The 22,866-nt window shown below is 54.5% G+C and overlaps 3 protein-coding genes across 3 annotated transcripts; all 3 read left to right on the forward strand.

The window, feature by feature from the left end:
* Window positions 1-9,273: 9,273 nt before the first annotated feature.
* LOC147596665 (endogenous retrovirus group K member 10 Gag polyprotein-like) lies at window positions 9,274-11,472 on the forward strand. Its single transcript, XM_086769403.1, has 2 exons — window positions 9,274-9,306; window positions 10,699-11,472. Exons 1-2 carry the CDS (start codon window positions 9,289-9,291, stop codon window positions 11,458-11,460), a joined length of 780 nt encoding a protein of 259 aa, XP_086625529.1. The 5' UTR covers window positions 9,274-9,288; the 3' UTR covers window positions 11,461-11,472.
* A 4,361-nt stretch (window positions 11,473-15,833) lies between these two features.
* Window positions 15,834-18,793, forward strand: LOC147596666 (adenosine 5'-monophosphoramidase HINT2-like). Its single transcript, XM_086769424.1, has 4 exons — window positions 15,834-15,838; window positions 15,944-16,304; window positions 17,779-17,886; window positions 18,629-18,793. Exons 1-4 carry the CDS (start codon window positions 15,834-15,836, stop codon window positions 18,791-18,793), a joined length of 639 nt encoding a protein of 212 aa, XP_086625550.1.
* A 1,463-nt stretch (window positions 18,794-20,256) lies between these two features.
* Window positions 20,257-22,455, forward strand: LOC147596667 (endogenous retrovirus group K member 10 Gag polyprotein-like). Its single transcript, XM_086769402.1, has 2 exons — window positions 20,257-20,289; window positions 21,682-22,455. Exons 1-2 carry the CDS (start codon window positions 20,272-20,274, stop codon window positions 22,441-22,443), a joined length of 780 nt encoding a protein of 259 aa, XP_086625528.1. The 5' UTR covers window positions 20,257-20,271; the 3' UTR covers window positions 22,444-22,455.
* The last annotated feature ends 411 nt before the right edge of the window (window positions 22,456-22,866 follow it).

The following is a 22,866-nucleotide window of genomic DNA, read 5'->3' on the forward strand; positions in this document are numbered from 1 at the left end:
TATCGTGGACATGATTAAGTATGTCACGAACGAAGAGCATTCAGCCCCGATCCAGGTGGCTGTCCGCACCGCAATAGCTAACGTGATGGCATGTTTTAAATGCAGCCAGGTGGGCCACGTTGTAGCAAACTGCCCTCGGTTGGGGAACCTGCCAACAGCACCCCCCCCGCACCAAAATCGACCCAGAGGACCGTGTTGGGCCTGTGGAAAGAAAGGGCATTTCGCTAAAGAATGCAGATCTAAAATCCAGGGAAACGGGAGGGGGAGAGGGCACCTGGGCTGCACACAGCCCTCTCCCACTTGGGACACGAGGCGGCCCAATTGTGCCAACCCCGGATGGGGCGAAACGCTCCCGAACCCGCTGCCCCCTCGAGAAGCGACCAACTTTATGGCTCAACCAACGGTCCAGCCGAATCTGCCCCCATCTCAGGAACAGCAAGGACCACCCTTTGGGGGCGGGACCCCAGGGTGGCCCTGACAGTAAAGTGTGACAACCTGCCAGTGGTGTGGGGGATCTGTTCCCTCTATAATGCCTTAAATGACACCACTATTAGTGTCCCCTTTTTGATCGACACTGGAGCAGATGTTACAGTTATCCCTGAGACAAATTGGCCCCCGCATTGGAAATTGGAAGGCGCCCCCATGGTGGGTGGAGTCGGGGGATTAACCCAAGCCCGGAAGAGTGCTCAATTGGTAGCAATCACGCTTCGCACTGAAAAGGGACCGGAGAAAACTATTACCCTCTTCCCATATGTCATGTCAGGAGTCCCACCCCTGTTGGGAAGGGACGCTCTAGCCCTACTAAAAGCCAGGGTGACAAATTTACCATAAGGGCCACTGCCGCATACCCACTCCCACCAATCAGACTGACATGGAAATCGTCCGATCCAGTGTGGGTCGAGCAGTGGCCCCTATCAAAGCCTCGAATGGACGCTCTTCTTGAGCTACTTGACCGCGAACTACAACGAGGTCACATAGAGCCTTCCACTAGCCCGTGGAACACCCCAGTTTTCGTAATACCCAAACGATCTGGCGAGGGGTTTCGCCTCCTCCATGACCTGCGTGAAGTAAATAAGAGAATTCAACCAATGGGTCCTGTCCAAACGCTGTTGCCCATGAACTCTATGATACCAGAAGGACAACCTTGCGCTGTCCTTGACATTAAGGACTGTTTCTTTTCGATACCCCTGCATGAAGAGGACAAAGAGCGGTTTTCTTTTTCTGTCATGTTCCCGAACAGCCAACGCCCCAACCTACGCTTCCAGTGGAAAGTGCTGCCTCAAGGAATGATCAACTCACCCACTATCTGCCAGATCACAGTGGACCGGGCGCTGGCACCGGTTCGGCGCAGTGACCCAACCGCCACTATCATTCAATATATGGATAATATCTTGATCGCCGCACCGTCAGGAAGTCAAGTGGACCAACTGGTGTCAACGGTCTCGGAAACTTTAAAAAATAACGGATTCGAAATTGCGAGCGCAAAAATCAAAAGAGGACCATGTGTGAGTTTTTTGGGAGTGGGAATTACAGGTTCTTATATAACCCCTCCCCAAATAAAGATCCGTCGGCGTATCAAAACACTCCATGACATGCAACAGCTAGTGGGGTCCTTGCAATGGCTTCGTAACATCGTCTTGATCCCTCCAGAAACCATGGCCCCCTTGTACGATCTTCTAAAAGGAAAAAACCCATGGGAGCAAAAAACTCTGACGACGGAAGCAATGAACTCCCTCGACTTCATCGAGCAACAGGTATCGTCAGGCACGCTCGCCAGGTGCACCGCTCGATCTGTATGTACACTTCACGGAAAAGGGGGGAGTAGGGGCACTAGCCCAGGGTCCCCCTGAAAAAGCGCAGCCAATACAATGGATAGTCCTGGGAAAGCCGTCGTGTGCATTCTCTCCAGGAGTCAAGTGTCTTGGCAACCTCATCATGAAAGGCAGAAAACTCGCCCTGAGACATCTAGGCATCGAACCCGCCAGAATATACCTACCCTTCCGCAAACAGCTTCCAACGCAGTCAGTGGCAATGTCAGAACATTTAGCCATAGCCCTCGTCGGATTTGGAGGAGAAATCCAGTACGCTGTAAAGCCCCCTTGGACTCAAATGCTGGCAATTGTCGACATCGACCTTCCACGAAAAATCATGGACCGGCCCCAACAGGGACCAACGGTCTTCACAGATGCATCCTCGGCGACCTCAACCGCAGCAGCAGTATGGCAATCGGAAGGAGAATGGCGCTGCATTAAAGCGACCGATCATGCGCTTTCAGTCCAGCAGCTAGAAGCAACGGCAGTAGTACTAGCCTGCGGACTGTTCCCGACAGAACACCTTAACATTGTGACCGATTTGATGTTCGTGGCTAAACTTTGGTTGGCCATGTCGGGGCCTGGCGTGTCAACATCCACAACAGCATTGATGCTAGAAGAAGCACTTTCTTCCCGAAAGGGCACCATATCGGTCATCCACGTCAACAGTCACAGTCCAATCAAGGGATTCTTCCAAACTGGTAACGACAAAGCAGACGCCACTGCAAAAGGGCTGTGGACGCTAAGAGATGCCCGTCAGCTACACGAGTCTCTCCATATTGGAGCTAAAGCGCTAGCAAAGACATGTGGGATTTCAGTCACGGACGCAAAACACGTAGTAGCTACGTGTCCCCACTGTCAGAAAGCGCCACTATGGTCCAGTGGAGTCAACCCCAGAGGTCTTAAAGCCTCTGAGGTGTGGCAAACGGACTTTACGCTGTGTCAGCTACTGAAGCCTCGAGCGTGGCTAGCGGTAACTGTAGACACGTATAGCGGAGTGATCGTAGCCACACAACACCTTAAGACTGACTCCAAAGCGACCATCCAACATTGGCTGACAGCCATGGCGTGGCTTGGCGTCCCTAATCAGATCAAAACGGACAACGGTCCGAATTTCGTTTCTAAACCAGTCCAAGCATTTGCTTTGAAATGGGGTATTACTCTAATACATGGTATCCCGTACAACAGCACGGGACAAGCCATAGTTGAACGGGCAAACCAAACTCTAAAATCTAAATTAGCAGAATATTTTAGCTAATTTAGTTATACACTTAGTGTGTTTTTTATCCACAATTACGATATATTTATTTTTTTTAAGATTGTTATGTTTTTAGCCAATTTAATTAGCATAGGGAGGGGGAAATGTAGGCAGCTAGGGTCTGGCGGCCGGAAGATATCGCGCTGTACGGGAAGATAGGACCCCTCTCCGGATAGCCAATAGCGTTTAGTCTACGATAGCCAATAGCGTTTAGTCTATGATGTAAGCAGACGGAAGTGACGTTGTAAACCCAAGCTATATAAGGCCGTGTTACCTACCAATAAATGCCATTTGCCGTCCACCACATTGGTGTCTGCGAGCTGATGGACCGAGGGGCCTGGGGGTGGTCGCCGTGCCGTTCCTGAACCAGGTCGCCACGCCAACAAAGGCAACACCAGAGCAATGTTAAAAGAGGGTCAGGAGCACGGGTGGCGCTCTCCTCTGTCCTCCCCGTCAGAGGAAGGGGTCCAGGGAGGAGGAGGAGACGAATGGAACGGGTGAATGCCTGGCTGCGTAGCTGATGCCATACTCAAGGTTTTGGCTTCTGTGATTGTGGATCTACCTTTGAGAAGCTGGGTCTGTTGGGAGCTGATGTGGTTCACCTGACCAAGCAGGGCAAGAGGGTCTTGGCCCTGGCAGCTGGCCAGACTGACAAGGAGGGCTTTAAACTCAACTCAGTGGGGGAAGGGGATGGAGTTTTGAGCAACAGAGAAGAGCCAGGGGCTGCTGATGTGTTAGGAAGCAACCTGAGAAATGCCGCAATAGAATTGGGGCTTGGTCCTCCACAAAGGCGACACGCGGCCGAGAGAAAGCTACAGTCTACAATCAGACCTCCCTGGGAGGCCATAGTGCCTACAATTCCAGGGAACAGATCCCTTGTCAGTCCTCGGAGGGCCGTCCCCTTTGTGTATGACGCCCCTCAGAGGGGGGCCGCGGTAAAGGCCCGGGCCTAAGGAGCGCTTTAGTACCACCGCGGGACTGCTGTCCGCGACGCCAATTCTGTTACGAGCCAGGGCCGTAGCAGGTTTGTGATTCCCTCGGACTAAATTAAGGTGAAACACCACCAAAGGATCGATTTAACACTCAGCGCAACGAGTTAACTTTGAAAACTTGGAAAGCATAAAGGGGTTGGTAGCCGGGGCTCTTACCAGAACATTTCTAAGAAGGAAAAGAGAAAAAGAGGGAAAGGGATAGCGCCGCCCTTGGATCCAGCGCCGACGGTGACGGGCGGCCGTGATGATCTTCCGGTGGGGGGCTCGCACGCGGCTCCCTGAGGCAGTGTCTTCTCTAGTCTGATCCCCGCCTCCAGTTATGCCCCTGGAAGACTTGTATGGTCTGGGTCCAGAGAGTTCTGAGTCCTCTGCGCAGGCGCGAAGCAGGCGCTGAACGTGAGGGGTGGTCGGAAGCCCCTTCCTCAGATGACTGCTGTGTGACCCCTTGCCATAGTGGGCAAGTCGTTAACAGGGACCTGTGGAGCTGCACATCCCCCATGCGGCCTCCAGCTCCTGCGTTACCGGACTCCTACCGCACAGCACCCTGTGCGCCACAGCCACAACAATTTTGGAGACATCAACACGCATGAACTCTTTCAGGCCCTAACAGTGTGCAGCTTAGAAACGTCTGCAATGGAAGCGGGGCTTTCGGGGAACAATTTAGAGCAACTTGTGTTGGTTCTGCGAAATGTTCTGAGAAGTGAAGGCCTGCCCTGCCCCGGCCAAAGCGGTCATTTGACCGGAGGGAGCAGCCCCAAAAAGCCACAAGCACGCTTGGGGGGGGACTCGATGCGGTAATAAATAACAACAACCAGTACTTCTAGCTACAACAGCCTCTTCTGAGGCCTCGTTGCCCGCCCACAGGGTCGCAGCACTACACGGCACAGATCCCTCCGCAGACTCGCCCAACGTCTCCTCCCTTCTCTCCGCCTCCGCCCCCGCCCAGGTCGGATCCCTCCGCGCCGCGGGGGCACGCAAACTCCGCGAGCCCCGGTAAGCACCAGGTCGACGAGGGCGGACCCGCCAAGGGGGGCGGGGACAAGCGAAAGCGACAGACGAGACAGCCAATCGAGACGCGGGCTGGGCCGGCGGCGATCTGGCGGCCCAATGGGCGCCGCGGAGGGCCTGGCCGAGTGGAGGAAGCGCGGGGGCGACGAGGGGCGTTGTCGTGGCTGACGAGAATATTGGGGCGCCGCTGCTGTCTTCGGAAAGATCGTCGGCAAGGCGCTTCCCCGCCAGCGTCATCTACGAGGACGAGGAGGTAGCCGCGGCTTTGCTCTGTGCGCGGTTCCCCTTCCCCCCGCGCTCGCAGACACCCTGAGCCGAGGACACCCCCCCCCCCCCCCCCCCGTTGCGCGGTGCCCGGGAGCGCGGCAGGGCGGGTGGCGGCGTTGCTGCGGGGGAGGGGGCGGGGGACGGGGCCTCTCTGCGTTGTGGCGCTCTCTGCTGCCCCGTCCCTAAAACATCGCGCTTCTTCGGTGCCCCCCTCCCCGGCTGCCGCGGCGCGTACTGGGTTGCCGGTGCTGTCCGGCTCGCCTCGGTTCCCAGCCCCGCCGTGTCGTGCGCGCGTGCGTAGAGGAGGGCCTCTGGCGGTAACGCGCTTGGTGGCAGCCGCAGGCGTCTGCCGCGTGACATCCCTTTGGCACTGCAAGTCGTGCAAAGTTTGCTGCCGAGGGATGGGAGTGGTCCTACCTCGTGTCGGATGATAGTCTTGAAACCTTAGGTCAAGCACACGCAGTCAACCTCCTCGGGGATTCCAGGTGTGTGTATGTAAGCAGCGAACGTCTGAGTAGTGGCCGTAGTGAGTTAGTTCTGCATAGGAGAAATGCAGGTCTTGCTGTGCCTCGTAATAGCATTATAGAGATGTCGCAGCTCCGCTGTGCTAGGCTTTGGTTCTGAGCCCCCAAACTGGATTATTAAAGCAAAGAGTTCCAGCTTTTCTTATTTTTCTTAAAGAAAATCTAGAAAGCGGTCATCCCGCAGGCTGCAAAAGCTTCCCAGACAGCCCTTGTTTCTGTGGTGAAGCGGGACCGTGATAACGGCATGCTTGCAAGGTCCACGGATGCTGGTGCGCCACAAGGCGCTAGGAACTAGAGTGAGCTGCTTAGACCGTGGGGGAAGAACGCAGCCGTGACCTACACGATGATGTTAACTTGAAGTTGGTATCCCGTGTAGCTTTTGTATTCAAATGCTGCAGACGAACAGTTAGGGCTGTCTTCTGCTTCTGAAGGTGGGGGTTATGTGCAGTATAGAAGGCAGACTCGTGCTATTGCGCTTGCGGGCTTCCTGTGATTCTGCTTTTGTTCAATGCTCGAGCTCCCTGTGCCGTGGAAAATGAATGGCCGCTGGTCTTCCACTTAGCTAAATTCTTTGCTGATTCAGCGAAACCGTTTGTCTCCTGTCTCCGTGTGGACGGCGTCGAACGGAAAAACTGCTTGGGGAAACGATCAACCCAAATTAAAACCTACTGGAGGTCGCTGATCTGAAGTACTGGCCCGTCTCCTTGCCCCATCGTCTTGCATGCTGAATGCCACTTCTGGAGGGGGCTCTGTAAACGCGTTGCGTCTTGCGTATAGAAAGTATTAACATCACGTAAGAAAAGTCAACGTTTCGGCTTGTGTTTGGGGTATCTGGTAATCTGCTTCTGTACGAGTTCAGTGGGGCAAATGGATTTGCTTAAGCTGTTACCTTTCTCTGAAGGCGGTTACATTTGAACTGTTCGCTCTTCCTCCAGTGCCTTGCGTTCCATGATCTTTCACCCCAAGCTCCGCCGCTTTTCCTAGTCGTGCCTGAGGAGCCAGTTGTTATCGGGTTATCTGAAGCAGAAGATTCTGGCGGCTCTGTAAGTACTGTGGAAGCTTTCTGTACGCTCAACTGTACCTGTAATGAGTTCCTAATTTCCTGGACTCTTTCCCCTCCCCTCTTTTCCCCTGGATAGGGCACAGCAGGCTGTTTGGGGTTTTCTGGCGCTGTGATCTTTTGCCTGTGCTCTAGCTTGTAGTGGAATTGAGCTTTTTTTTTTGACTAAAAGCAGTGCTATAAAGCAACGCTCGTCCCTGGGTACGTACTTCCGGTGCAAAATGCAGTGTTGTTTTGGAGCGCGGTCTGATGCCTGTTGTCGTGGTTTAGGGTAAGAGTAGTAGTACTTCTCCTAATATGGAGAAGAGGGCTCGGGGTTTTTGGCAGGGCAGGGTGAGGAAGGGCAAAGCTGGTTGAGAGGTGCCGGGTGCTTCCCCCTTAGCTGTTAAAGTCAAGTTCAAAGACTTGGTAAACCCACGCAAAAGGCAGCCTAAAGCTTGTTTTGCACTAGAATGGCTTATGTTGCCTGAAGGTATGATGGGGGTTCTTCTGTTGTCCGTTACTGTCTAGCTTGAAAAAAGCCTGCAGCTTTGCTCTGGGAAACGTCAGCTGCATGCGGACAGAGAGCAACTTGAAGCGCAGTGGTTGAATTGCTCGGAACTGGCCAGCTGGTTTCTCTGGGTGGTTCTCTGCTCTCATTCCTTCCCTTCCCGCCCCCTCCCCTCTTTGTGCGTGGCTTTTAATTGTATTTTATTTTATTTCTGGTTTTGTACTTCCTTCTCCAGCTTCTTGGGCGTTTAATGATTGTTGGCAAGAAGCGTGCCGCTCGCCTGGGCCTGACCAATGGATTCCGGGCGGTTGCGGATGAAGGGCCCGAGGGCGGGCGGTCGGTCGGTCATGAACGTCTACGTATTCTGGGTGGCCGTCAGTCGGGCTGGCCGCCCGGCTAAGGCTTCTGCACCCAAGAGTTGCTGCCTGCGTACAGATTGCCGCTGAATGGATTTCGCCTGTTGCCCGTCAGTCTAGCCGCTGTTGATGTCTAGTTTTTTGTGACGTGTGTCCGTGGAAGGTAACGAAAGCTTGGAGCAGCACTTGCACAATAAAGATTTACCGTGGGGATATCATCTCTGTCTTGTGCGTCTTGCTGGGGGCAGTGGTTCTGCGGGTTAAAATGGTGTCTCCCCGGCGCGCGAGCATGTGGAACGTTTGGAACGCTGTTAACAGTCTGATTGATAGATGGTGATTTGCCCAGTCGTTTGAAGCGTGACGCTGGAACCACTTGGCAGCCTCCTGCGTCTTGTAGGAAGCAAACTCTTAGCTTTTTGGAAGTGGTACGCAAACGGACATAGAGGCAGAGTAGGCTGCTGCTAAAGCTTTAGAAAAATACGGTATGTGAGGCTACGGGCACGCCATACAAGGGTGGTTTTGGCACAGCGCGCTGCGTTGGAAGCATCCAACTCCGGTTGGAGCACTTTATCAATGGCTGCGTGGTAAGGCCCCGTTGATATCCCTTTTCTGGTGAGGAGGGATATGGTCGGAGAGAGAAAAGGATGGGTCTGAATGGCAGCCGTGGCGCTTCCATAGCACAGTGGAATCTCTCTTTGCTCCCTTTGGGTCAGCTGCCCTGGCTCTGTCCCCTCCCAACCTCTTGCCCGCCCCCCAGCTTACTGGCCTGCAGGGGGTGGGGAGCTTGGAGAGACAGCCTCCATGCTGTGGGAGCACTGCTCAGCAGTAGCCAAAACACTGGTGTGTTACCAACGCCCTTCTAGCTACAAGTACAAAGCCCAGCACTGTGAGGGCTGCTATGGGGAAAATTACCTCCATCCCAGCCAGACCCAAACGAAAACTTACATCACAGGGAGATGGCCAACTTCATCTTTCTTTAACAGCTGTTGAACAAGGGAGATGGGCACGGGAGGGAGGCAGGGCCATCCTTCGTTGCCTACCACTGAGAGGCTGCTGAGCCTGGAGACCCCTACAGGTTATCATCCGCTCCCGCTATTCCATGTAGGGTCTGACAAGGCAACTGGGAACCCTCCGAAGAGACTAGGTGTCCCCCGGAGTGTAGGCAGCTAGGGTCTGGCGGCCGGAAGATATCGCGCTGTACGGGAAGATAGGACCCCTCTCTGGATAGCCAATAGCGTTTAGTCTATGATGTAAGCAGACGGAAGTGACATTGTAAACCCAAGCTATATAAGGCCGTGTTACCTACCAATAAATGGCATTTGCCGTCCACCACATTGGTGTCTGTGAGCTGATGGACCGAGGGGCCTGGGGGTGGTCACCGTGCCGTTCCTGAACCAGGTCGCCACGCCAACAAAGGCAACAAGTGGTGCCGAAACCCAGGAAAATCGCCTGGACGGGTGAACGGCGGCCGGAGCAGCAGGAGCAGCCCGGCGGGGAGGACGCTCCCGGACCAACAAGGAGCATGGAAGCCCTTGTGAAGGTCGTATCACAATTACATAAGCAGTGGGGTATTGATTGTAAGCCCCAAGATTTTACTCTCACAGTTGCGAGGCTTTTACAGATTGGGGTCATTGACCAGCCGGTGGATATTCTCCACCCTGAAGTGTGGGATAAATGCACTAAAGCATTAGCCGAGGAGACTATGTCCTCGGGTAGTGGGAAAAACCTTAAGTCGTGGGGGAAAGTCGTACAGGCCCTGCAAAAGGCTTTACAAGAGCAGGAAACCTGGAGGGCAGCAAGGGACTGTTTGTTGGTCACCCCGAAATTGGGAGTCGGGGCAGCCACGCAGACTCCGCACCCCCCAAACAGCAATGATTCCGCAGAGTCTAAAGACTTACGAGAGGGCAATACACCCCCTCTACCCCTGAGCCCTTTGCCCCCTGAAGCCCCGAACCCTGACCCGCTTATGGAGGGGCAGAAGTGCACGCTGTCCTTCTGGAGTGGGTTAGCTGAGGAAGCCAGGGGCGCCGAAGCCCGGGAAAGACCGCCGCCTTATGCGCCCCAAAATGGCGCCGAACCCCAGGGGGGAGGGCGGGACAAAGACGTCCCCGGCGGGAAAACGGAGGAAGCGCTTGAACTAACAAGCGCACACGAACCGGAAGGGGAGGAGAACGAGAAGGAGAAGAGTGGTGGAGGCGACCGGAAAGAGGAGAGGAGCGCGAGCGAGGGGCGGAGAGCCAATCAGAGCGCCCATCTGAAAACACGCCCTCATAGGGCAAACACCCCGCCGAGCAGAAGGAGGGGCGAGCCAAGAGGGAGGGAACGGTCCGCCCGCAAGGGAAGTGGGCGGGGCCGGAGCCCAACGAGAAAAACCGGTCAGTCGAGTTCCGACTCCGGATCAGATAGCAGCTCAGACGACTGGCTTGCAACTGATTCAAACTCAGAGGAGGAGGACATGAGGGTAAATAGAGTCAAAAGCAAAAATACCCACATCCAAAATAAAAAGGAATCGCGAAGGGAAAAAATTCCTCTCACGGATTGGAAGAAAATAAATATTGCCTGTGCCGATTGGGTCTCATCGGCCACGCTGGCGTTCCCGGTCCGGGTGGCGGACGGGGGACAAAGGGTCTACTCGCCAATAAACCCCAAGGATATACAAGCGATTGTTAAAGCAATTGTGGACAAAGGGCTCAATTCTGCCCTGGTCTCCACCCTCATAGATGGTGTCTTTGGGGGAGACGACATGCTCCCATTTGATATAAAACAAACTTGTAGACTGATCTTTGATGGGGCAGGGATGATCTTTTTTAAACAAGAATGGGAGGACAACTGTACGAAGCAACTAGCCCAAGTAACCGGGGTGGATCACCCGCTACACGGCTCCAGCCTGCAGTGGCTGATGGGTTCAGACCCGACAATGATTACCGTCCAGGCACAGGCCCAGGGCATGCGGGCCCATGAAGTTATGACAACTACGCGTGCGGCCAGAGAAGCTATTCACACAGCCTCTAGAGCTATTGTCAAGCCGTCACCCTGGTCCACAGTAAAGCAAAAAGAAAGCGAAAGCTTTACGCAATTTGTGGATCGCCTCCAGACAGCGATCGACTCCTCGACCCTTCCTTCGGAAGCGAAAGGCCCGGTTGTAGCAGAGTGCTTACGTCAGCAGTGTAATTCAGCAACCAAAGAAATCCTACGATCACTGCCAATGGGGTCGAGTATCGTGGACATGATTAAGTATGTCACGAACGAAGAGCATTCAGCCCCGATCCAGGTGGCTGTCCGCACCGCAATAGCTAACGTGATGGCATGTTTTAAATGCAGCCAGGTGGGCCACGTTGTAGCAAACTGCCCTCGGTTGGGGAACCTGCCAACAGCACCCCCCCCGCGCCAAAATCGACCCAGAGGACCGTGTTGGGCCTGTGGAAAGAAAGGGCATTTCGCTAAAGAATGCAGATCTAAAATCCAGGGAAACGGGAGGGGGAGAGAGCACCTGGGCTGCACACAGCCCTCTCCCACTTGGGACACGAGGCGGCCCAATTGTGCCAACCCCGGATGGGGCGAAACGCTCCCGAACCCGCTGCCCCCTCGAGAAGCGACCAACTTTATGGCTCAACCAACGGTCCAGCCGAATCTGCCCCCATCTCAGGAACAGCAAGGACCACCCTTTGGGGGCGGGACCCCAGGGTGGCCCTGACAGTAAAGTGTGACAACCTGCCAGTGGTGTGGGGGATCTGTTCCCTCTATAATGCCTTAAATGACACCACTATTAGTGTCCCCTTTTTGATCGACACTGGAGCAGATGTTACAGTTATCCCTGAGACAAATTGGCCCCCGCATTGGAAATTGGAAGGCGCCCCCATGGTGGGTGGAGTCGGGGGATTAACCCAAGCCCGGAAGAGTGCTCAATTGGTAGCAATCACGCTTCGCACTGAAAAGGGACCGGAGAAAACTATTACCCTCTTCCCATATGTCATGTCAGGAGTCCCACCCCTGTTGGGAAGGGACGCTCTAGCCCTACTAAAAGCCAGGGTGACAAATTTACCATAAGGGCCACTGCCGCATACCCACTCCCACCAATCAGACTGACATGGAAATCGTCCGATCCAGTGTGGGTCGAGCAGTGGCCCCTATCAAAGCCTCGAATGGACGCTCTTCTTGAGCTACTTGACCGCGAACTACAACGAGGTCACATAGAGCCTTCCACTAGCCCGTGGAACACCCCAGTTTTCGTAATACCCAAACGATCTGGCGAGGGGTTTCGCCTCCTCCATGACCTGCGTGAAGTAAATAAGAGAATTCAACCAATGGGTCCTGTCCAAACGCTGTTGCCCATGAACTCTATGATACCAGAAGGACAACCTTGCGCTGTCCTTGACATTAAGGACTGTTTCTTTTCGATACCCCTGCATGAAGAGGACAAAGAGCGGTTTTCTTTTTCTGTCATGTTCCCGAACAGCCAACGCCCCAACCTACGCTTCCAGTGGAAAGTGCTGCCTCAAGGAATGATCAACTCACCCACTATCTGCCAGATCACAGTGGACCGGGCGCTGGCACCGGTTCGGCGCAGTGACCCAACCGCCACTATCATTCAATATATGGATAATATCTTGATCGCCGCACCGTCAGGAAGTCAAGTGGACCAACTGGTGTCAACGGTCTCGGAAACTTTAAAAAATAACGGATTCGAAATTGCGAGCGCAAAAATCAAAAGAGGACCATGTGTGAGTTTTTTGGGAGTGGGAATTACAGGTTCTTATATAACCCCTCCCCAAATAAAGATCCGTCGGCGTATCAAAACACTCCATGACATGCAACAGCTAGTGGGGTCCTTGCAATGGCTTCGTAACATCGTCTTGATCCCTCCAGAAACCATGGCCCCCTTGTACGATCTTCTAAAAGGAAAAAACCCATGGGAGCAAAAAACTCTGACGACGGAAGCAATGAACTCCCTCGACTTCATCGAGCAACAGGTATCGTCAGGCACGCTCGCCAGGTGCACCGCTCGATCTGTATGTACACTTCACGGAAAAGGGGGGAGTAGGGGCACTAGCCCAGGGTCCCCCTGAAAAAGCGCAGCCAATACAATGGATAGTCCTGGGAAAGCCGTCGTGTGCATTCTCTCCAGGAGTCAAGTGTCTTGGCAACCTCATCATGAAAGGCAGAAAACTCGCCCTGAGACATCTAGGCATCGAACCCGCCAGAATATACCTACCCTTCCGCAAACAGCTTCCAACGCAGTCAGTGGCAATGTCAGAACATTTAGCCATAGCCCTCGTCGGATTTGGAGGAGAAATCCAGTACGCTGTAAAGCCCCCTTGGACTCAAATGCTGGCAATTGTCGACATCGACCTTCCACGAAAAATCATGGACCGGCCCCAACAGGGACCAACGGTCTTCACAGATGCATCCTCGGCGACCTCAACCGCAGCAGCAGTATGGCAATCGGAAGGAGAATGGCGCTGCATTAAAGCGACCGATCATGCGCTTTCAGTCCAGCAGCTAGAAGCAACGGCAGTAGTACTAGCCTGCGGACTGTTCCCGACAGAACACCTTAACATTGTGACCGATTTGATGTTCGTGGCTAAACTTTGGTTGGCCATGTCGGGGCCTGGCGTGTCAACATCCACAACAGCATTGATGCTAGAAGAAGCACTTTCTTCCCGAAAGGGCACCATATCGGTCATCCACGTCAACAGTCACAGTCCAATCAAGGGATTCTTCCAAACTGGTAACGACAAAGCAGACGCCACTGCAAAAGGGCTGTGGACGCTAAGAGATGCCCGTCAGCTACACGAGTCTCTCCATATTGGAGCTAAAGCGCTAGCAAAGACATGTGGGATTTCAGTCACGGACGCAAAACACGTAGTAGCTACGTGTCCCCACTGTCAGAAAGCGCCACTATGGTCCAGTGGAGTCAACCCCAGAGGTCTTAAAGCCTCTGAGGTGTGGCAAACGGACTTTACGCTGTGTCAGCTACTGAAGCCTCGAGCGTGGCTAGCGGTAACTGTAGACACGTATAGCGGAGTGATCGTAGCCACACAACACCTTAAGACTGACTCCAAAGCGACCATCCAACATTGGCTGACAGCCATGGCATGGCTTGGCGTCCCTAATCAGATCAAAACGGACAACGGTCCGAATTTCGTTTCTAAACCAGTCCAAGCATTTGCTTTGAAATGGGGTATTACTCTAATACATGGTATCCCGTACAACAGCACGGGACAAGCCATAGTTGAACGGGCAAACCAAACTCTAAAATCTAAATTAGCAGAATATTTTAGCTAATTTAGTTATACACTTAGTGTGTTTTTTATCCACAATTACGATATATTTATTTTTTTTAAGATTGTTATGTTTTTAGCCAATTTAATTAGCATAGGGAGGGGGGAAATGTAGGCAGCTAGGGTCTGGCGGCCGGAAGATATCGCGCTGTACGGGAAGATAGGACCCCTCTCCGGATAGCCAATAGCGTTTAGTCTACGATAGCCAATAGCGTTTAGTCTATGATGTAAGCAGACGGAAGTGACGTTGTAAACCCAAGCTATATAAGGCCGTGTTACCTACCAATAAATGCCATTTGCCGTCCACCACATTGGTGTCTGCGAGCTGATGGACCGAGGGGCCTGGGGGTGGTCGCCGTGCCGTTCCTGAACCAGGTCGCCACGCCAACAAAGGCAACACCAGAGCAATGTTAAAAGAGGGTCAGGAGCACGGGTGGCGCTCTCCTCTGTCCTCCCCGTCAGAGGAAGGGGTCCAGGGAGGAGGAGGAGACGAATGGAACGGGTGAATGCCTGGCTGCGTAGCTGATGCCATACTCAAGGTTTTGGCTTCTGTGATTGTGGATCTACCTTTGAGAAGCTGGGTCTGTTGGGAGCTGATGGGGTTCACCTGACCAAGCAGGGCAAGAGGGTCTTGGCCCTGGCAGCTGGCCAGACTGACAAGGAGGGCTTTAAACTCAACTCAGTGGGGGAAGGGGATGGAGTTTTGAGCAACAGAGAAGAGCCAGGGGCTGCTGATGTGTTAGGAAGCAACCTGAGAAATGCCGCAATAGAATTGGGGCTTGGTCCTCCACAAAGGCGACACGCGGCCGAGAGAAAGCTACAGTCTACAATCAGACCTCCCTGGGAGGCCATAGTGCCTACAATTCCAGGGAACAGATCCCTTGTCAGTCCTCGGAGGGCCGTCCCCTTTGTGTATGACGCCCCTCAGAGGGGGGCCGCGGTAAAGGCCCGGGCCTAAGGAGCGCTTTAGTACCACCGCGGGACTGCTGTCCGCGACGCCAATTCTGTTACGAGCCAGGGCCGTAGCAGGTTTGTGATTCCCTCGGACTAAATTAAGGTGAAACACCACCAAAGGATCGATTTAACACTCAGCGCAACGAGTTAACTTTGAAAACTTGGAAAGCATAAAGGGGTTGGTAGCCGGGGCTCTTACCAGAACATTTCTAAGAAGGAAAAGAGAAAAAGAGGGAAAGGGATAGCGCCGCCCTTGGATCCAGCGCCGACGGTGACGGGCGGCCGTGATGATCTTCCGGTGGGGGGCTCGCACGCGGCTCCCTGAGGCAGTGTCTTCTCTAGTCTGATCCCCGCCTCCAGTTATGCCCCTGGAAGACTTGTATGGTCTGGGTCCAGAGAGTTCTGAGTCCTCTGCGCAGGCGCGAAGCAGGCGCTGAACGTGAGGGGTGGTCGGAAGCCCCTTCCTCAGATGACTGCTGTGTGACCCCTTGCCATAGTGGGCAAGTCGTTAACAGGGACCTGTGGAGCTGCACATCCCCCATGCGGCCTCCAGCTCCTGCGTTACCGGACTCCTACCGCACAGCACCCTGTGCGCCACAGCCACAACAATTTTGGAGACATCAACACGCATGAACTCTTTCAGGCCCTAACAGTGTGCAGCTTAGAAACGTCTGCAATGGAAGCGGGGCTTTCGGGGAACAATTTAGAGCAACTTGTGTTGGTTCTGCGAAATGTTCTGAGAAGTGAAGGCCTGCCCTGCCCCGGCCAAAGCGGTCATTTGACCGGAGGGAGCAGCCCCAAAAAGCCACAAGCACGCTTGGGGGGGGACTCGATGCGGTAATAAATAACAACAACCAGTACTTCTAGCTACAACAGCCTCTTCTGAGGCCTCGTTGCCCGCCCACAGGGTCGCAGCACTACACGGCACAGATCCCTCCGCAGACTCGCCCAACGTCTCCTCCCTTCTCTCCGCCTCCGCCCCCGCCCAGGTCGGATCCCTCCGCGCCGCGGGGGCACGCAAACTCCGCGAGCCCCGGTAAGCACCAGGTCGACGAGGGCGGACCCGCCAAGGGGGCGGGGACAAGCGAAAGCGACAGACGAGACAGCCAATCGAGACGCGGGCTGGGCCGGCGGCGATCTGGCGGCCCAATGGGCGCCGCGGAGGGCCTGGCCGAGTGGAGGAAGCGCGGGGGCGACGAGGGGCGTTGTCGTGGCTGACGAGAATATTGGGGCGCCGCTGCTGTCTTCGGAAAGATCGTCGGCAAGGCGCTTCCCCGCCAGCGTCATCTACGAGGACGAGGAGGTAGCCGCGGCTTTGCTCTGTGCGCGGTTCCCCTTCCCCCCGCGCTCGCAGACACCCTGAGCCGAGGACACCCCCCCCCCCCCCCCCCCGTTGCGCGGTGCCCGGGAGCGCGGCAGGGCGGGTGGCGGCGTTGCTGCGGGGGAGGGGGCGGGGGACGGGGCCTCTCTGCGTTGTGGCGCTCTCTGCTGCCCCGTCCCTAAAACATCGCGCTTCTTCGGTGCCCCCCTCCCCGGCTGCCGCGGCGCGTACTGGGTTGCCGGTGCTGTCCGGCTCGCCTCGGTTCCCAGCCCCGCCGTGTCGTGCGCGCGTGCGTAGAGGAGGGCCTCTGGCGGTAACGCGCTTGGTGGCAGCCGCAGGCGTCTGCCGCGTGACATCCCTTTGGCACTGCAAGTCGTGCAAAGTTTGCTGCCGAGGGATGGGAGTGGTCCTACCTCGTGTCGGATGATAGTCTTGAAACCTTAGGTCAAGCACACGCAGTCAACCTCCTCGGGGATTCCAGGTGTGTGTATGTAAGCAGCGAACGTCTGAGTAGTGGCCGTAGTGAGTTAGTTCTGCATAGGAGAAATGCAGGTCTTGCTGTGCCTCGTAATAGCATTATAGAGATGTCGCAGCTCCGCTGTGCTAGGCTTTGGTTCTGAGCCCCCAAACTGGATTATTAAAGCAAAGAGTTCCAGCTTTTCTTATTTTTCTTAAAGAAAATCTAGAAAGCGGTCATCCCGCAGGCTGCAAAAGCTTCCCAGACAGCCCTTGTTTCTGTGGTGAAGCGGGACCGTGATAACGGCATGCTTGCAAGGTCCACGGATGCTGGTGCGCCACAAGGCGCTAGGAACTAGAGTGAGCTGCTTAGACCGTGGGGGAAGAACGCAGCCGTGACCTACACGATGATGTTAACTTGAAGTTGGTATCCCGTGTAGCTTTTGTATTCAAATGCTGCAGACGAACAGTTAGGGCTGTCTTCTGCTTCTGAAGGTGGGGGTTATGTGCAGTATAGAAGGCAGACTCGTGCTATTGCGCTTGCGGGCTTCCTGTGATTCTGCTTTTGTTCAATGCTCGAGCTCCCTGTGCCGTGGAAAATGAATGGCCGCTGGTCTTCCACTTAGCTAAATTCTTTGCTGATTCAGCGAAACCGTTTGTCTCCTGCCTCCGTGTGGACGGCGTCGAACGGAAAAACTGCTTGGGGAAACGATCAACCCAAATTAAAACCTACTGGAGGTCGCTGATCTGAAGTACTGGCCCGTCTCCTTGCCCCCATCGTCTTGCATGCTGAATGCCACTTCTGGAGGGGGCTCTGTAAACGCGTTGCGTCTTGCGTATAGAAAGTATTAACATCACGTAAGAAAAGTCAACGTTTCGGCTTGTGTTTGGGGTATCTGGTAATCTGCTTCTGTACAAGTTCAGTGGGGCAAATGGATTTGCTTAAGCTGTTACCTTTCTCTGAAGGCGGTTACATTTGAACTGTTCGCTCTTCCTCCAGTGCCTTGCGTTCCATGATCTTTCACCCCAAGCTCCGCCGCTTTTCCTAGTCGTGCCTGAGGAGCCAGTTGTTATCGGGTTATCTGAAGCAGAAGATTCTGGCGGCTCTGTAAGTACTGTGGAAGCTTTCTGTACGCTCAACTGTACCTGTAATGAGTTCCTAATTTCCTGGACTCTTTCCCCTCCCCTCTTTTCCCCTGGATAGGGCACAGCAGGCTGTTTGGGGTTTTCTGGCGCTGTGATCTTTTGCCTGTGCTCTAGCTTGTAGCGGAATTGAGCTTTTTTTTTTGACTAAAAGCAGTGCTATAAAGCAACGCTCGTCCCTGGGTACGTACTTCCGGTGCAAAATGCAGTGTTGTTTTGGAGCGCGGTCTGATGCCTGTTGTCGTGGTTTAGGGTAAGAGTAGTAGTACTTCTCCTAATATGGAGAAGAGGGCTCGGGGTTTTTGGCAGGGCAGGGTGAGGAAGGGCAAAGCTGGTTGAGAGGTGCCGGGTGCTTCCCCCTTAGCTGTAAAAGTCAAGTTCAAAGACTTGGTAAACCCATGCAAAAGGCAGCCTAAAGCTTGTTTTGCACTAGAATGGCTTATGTTGCCTGAAGGTATGATGGGGGTTCTTCTGTTGTCCGTTACTGTCTAGCTTGAAAAAAGCCTGCAGCTTTGCTCTGGGAAACGTCAGCTGCATGCGGACAGAGAGCAACTTGAAGCGCAGTGGTTGAATTGCTCGGAACTGGCCAGCTGGTTTCTCTGGGTGGTTCTCTGCTCTCATTCCTTCCCTTCCCGCCCCCTCCCCTCTTTGTGCGTGGCTTTTAATTGTATTTTATTTTATTTCTGGTTTTGTACTTCCTTCTCCAGCTTCTTGGGCGTTTAATGATTGTTGGCAAGAAGCGTGCCGCTCGCCTGGGCCTGACCAATGGATTCCGGGCGGTTGCGGATGAAGGGCCCGAGGGCGGGCGGTCGGTCGGTCATGAACGTCTACGTATTCTGGGTGGCCGTCAGTCGGGCTGGCCGCCCGGCTAAGGCTTCTGCACCGCAAGAGTTGCTGCCTGCGTACAGATTGCCGCTGAATGGATTTCGCCTGTTGCCCGTCAGTCTAGCCGCTGTTGATGTCTAGTTTTTTGTGACGTGTGTCCGTGGAAGGTAACGAAAGCTTGGAGCAGCACTTGCACAATAAAGATTTACCGTGGGGATATCATCTCTGTCTTGTGCGTCTTGCTGGGGGCAGTGGTTCTGCGGGTTAAAATGGTGTCTCCCCGGCGCGCGAGCATGTGGAACGTTTGGAACGCTGTTAACAGTCTGATTGATAGATGGTGATTTGCCCAGTCGTTTGAAGCGTGACGCTGGAACCACTTGGCAGCCTCCTGCGTCTTGTAGGAAGCAAACTCTTAGCTTTTTGGAAGTGGTACGCAAACGGACATAGAGGCAGAGTAGGCTGCTGCTAAAGCTTTAGAAAAATACGGTATGTGAGGCTACGGGCACGCCATACAAGGGTGGTTTTGGCACAGCGCGCTGCGTTGGAAGCATCCAACTCCGGTTGGAGCACTTTATCAATGGCTGCGTGGTAAGGCCCCGTTGATATCCCTTTTCTGGTGAGGAGGGATATGGTCGGAGAGAGAAAAGGATGGGTCTGAATGGCAGCCGTGGCGCTTCCATAGCACAGTGGAATCTCTCTTTGCTCCCTTTGGGTCAGCTGCCCTGGCTCTGTCCCCTCCCAACCTCTTGCCCGCCCCCAGCTTACTGGCCTGCAGGGGGTGGGGAGCTTGGAGAGACAGCCTCCATGCTGTGGGAGCACTGCTCAGCAGTAGCCAAAACACTGGTGTGTTACCAACGCCCTTCTAGCTACAAGTACAAAGCCCAGCACTGTGAGGGCTGCTATGGGGAAAATTACCTCCATCCCAGCCAGACCCAAACGAAAACTTACATCACAGGGAGATGGCCAACTTCATCTTTCTTTAACAGCTGTTGAACAAGGGAGATGGGCACGGGAGGGAGGCAGGGCCATCCTTCGTTGCCTACCACTGAGAGGCTGCTGAGCCTGGAGACCCCTACAGGTTATCATCCGCTCCCGCTATTCCATGTAGGGTCTGACAAGGCAACTGGGAACCCTCCGAAGAGACTAGGTGTCCCCCGGAGTGTAGGCAGCTAGGGTCTGGCGGCCGGAAGATATCGCGCTGTACGGGAAGATAGGACCCCTCTCTGGATAGCCAATAGCGTTTAGTCTATGATGTAAGCAGACGGAAGTGACATTGTAAACCCAAGCTATATAAGGCCGTGTTACCTACCAATAAATGGCATTTGCCGTCCACCACATTGGTGTCTGTGAGCTGATGGACCGAGGGGCCTGGGGGTGGTCACCGTGCCGTTCCTGAACCAGGTCGCCACGCCAACAAAGGCAACAAGTGGTGCCGAAACCCAGGAAAATCGCCTGGACGGGTGAACGGCGGCCGGAGCAGCAGGAGCAGCCCGGCGGGGAGGACGCTCCCGGACCAACAAGGAGCATGGAAGCCCTTGTGAAGGTCGTATCACAATTACATAAGCAGTGGGGTATTGATTGTAAGCCCCAAGATTTTACTCTCACAGTTGCGAGGCTTTTACAGATTGGGGTCATTGACCAGCCGGTGGATATTCTCCACCCTGAAGTGTGGGATAAATGCACTAAAGCATTAGCCGAGGAGACTATGTCCTCGGGTAGTGGGAAAAACCTTAAGTCGTGGGGGAAAGTCGTACAGGCCCTGCAAAAGGCTTTACAAGAGCAGGAAACCTGGAGGGCAGCAAGGGACTGTTTGTTGGTCACCCCGAAATTGGGAGTCGGGGCAGCCACGCAGACTCCGCACCCCCCAAACAGCAATGATTCCGCAGAGTCTAAAGACTTACGAGAGGGCAATACACCCCCTCTACCCCTGAGCCCTTTGCCCCCTGAAGCCCCGAACCCTGACCCGCTTATGGAGGGGCAGAAGTGCACGCTGTCCTTCTGGAGTGGGTTAGCTGAGGAAGCCAGGGGCGCCGAAGCCCGGGAAAGACCGCCGCCTTATGCGCCCCAAAATGGCGCCGAACCCCAGGGGGGAGGGCGGGACAAAGACGTCCCCGGCGGGAAAACGGAGGAAGCGCTTGAACTAACAAGCGCACACGAACCGGAAGGGGAGGAGAACGAGAAGGAGAAGAGTGGTGGAGGCGACCGGAAAGAGGAGAGGAGCGCGAGCGAGGGGCGGAGAGCCAATCAGAGCGCCCATCTGAAAACACGCCCTCATAGGGCAAACACCCCGCCGAGCAGAAGGAGGGGCGAGCCAAGAGGGAGGGAACGGTCCGCCCGCAAGGGAAGTGGGCGGGGCCGGAGCCCAACGAGAAAAACCGGTCAGTCGAGTTCCGACTCCGGATCAGATAGCAGCTCAGACGACTGGCTTGCAACTGATTCAAACTCAGAGGAGGAGGACATGAGGGTAAATAGAGTCAAAAGCAAAAATACCCACATCCAAAATAAAAAGGAATCGCGAAGGGAAAAAATTCCTCTCACGGATTGGAAGAAAATAAATATTGCCTGTGCCGATTGGGTCTCATCGGCCACGCTGGCGTTCCCGGTCCGGGTGGCGGACGGGGGACAAAGGGTCTACTCGCCAATAAACCCCAAGGATATACAAGCGATTGTTAAAGCAATTGTGGACAAAGGGCTCAATTCTGCCCTGGTCTCCACCCTCATAGATGGTGTCTTTGGGGGAGACGACATGCTCCCATTTGATATAAAACAAACTTGTAGACTGATCTTTGATGGGGCAGGGATGATCTTTTTTAAACAAGAATGGGAGGACAACTGTACGAAGCAACTAGCCCAAGTAACCGGGGCGGATCACCCGCTACACGGCTCCAGCCTGCAGTGGCTGATGGGTTCAGACCCGACAATGATTACCGTCCAGGCACAGGCCCAGGGCATGCGGGCCCATGAAGTTATGACAACTACGCGTGCGGCCAGAGAAGCTATTCACACAGCCTCTAGAGCTATTGTCAAGCCGTCACCCTGGTCCACAGTAAAGCAAAAAGAAAGCGAAAGCTTTACGCAATTTGTGGATCGCCTCCAGACAGCGATCGACTCCTCGACCCTTCCTTCGGAAGCGAAAGGCCCGGTTGTAGCAGAGTGCTTACGTCAGCAGTGTAATTCAGCAACCAAAGAAATCCTACGATCACTGCCAATGGGGTCGAGTATCGTGGACATGATTAAGTATGTCACGAACGAAGAGCATTCAGCCCCGATCCAGGTGGCTGTCCGCACCGCAATAGCTAACGTGATGGCATGTTTTAAATGCAGCCAGGTGGGCCACGTTGTAGCAAACTGCCCTCGGTTGGGGAACCTGCCAACAGCACCCCCCCCGCGCCAAAATCGACCCAGAGGACCGTGTTGGGCCTGTGGAAAGAAAGGGCATTTCGCTAAAGAATGCAGATCTAAAATCCAGGGAAACGGGAGGGGGAGAGAGCACCTGGGCTGCACACAGCCCTCTCCCACTTGGGACACGAGGCGGCCCAATTGTGCCAACCCCGGATGGGGCGAAACGCTCCCGAACCCGCTGCCCCCTCGAGAAGCGACCAACTTTATGGCTCAACCAACGGTCCAGCCGAATCTGCCCCCATCTCAGGAACAGCAAGGACCACCCTTTGGGGGCGGGACCCCAGGGTGGCCCTGACAGTAAAGTGTGACAACCTGCCAGTGGTGTGGGGGATCTGTTCCCTCTATAATGCCTTAAATGACACCACTATTAGTGTCCCCTTTTTGATCGACACTGGAGCAGATGTTACAGTTATCCCTGAGACAAATTGGCCCCCGCATTGGAAATTGGAAGGCGCCCCCATGGTGGGTGGAGTCGGGGGATTAACCCAAGCCCGGAAGAGTGCTCAATTGGTAGCAATCACGCTTCGCACTGAAAAGGGACCGGAGAAAACTATTACCCTCTTCCCATATGTCATGTCAGGAGTCCCACCCCTGTTGGGAAGGGACGCTCTAGCCCTACTAAAAGCCAGGGTGACAAATTTACCATAAGGGCCACTGCCGCATACCCACTCCCACCAATCAGACTGACATGGAAATCGTCCGATCCAGTGTGGGTCGA

This window comes from Chlamydotis macqueenii, chromosome W (genome assembly GCF_036417535.1).
Source record: "Chlamydotis macqueenii isolate bChlMac1 chromosome W, bChlMac1.mat, whole genome shotgun sequence".
NCBI lineage: Eukaryota > Metazoa > Chordata > Aves > Otidiformes > Otididae > Chlamydotis > Chlamydotis macqueenii.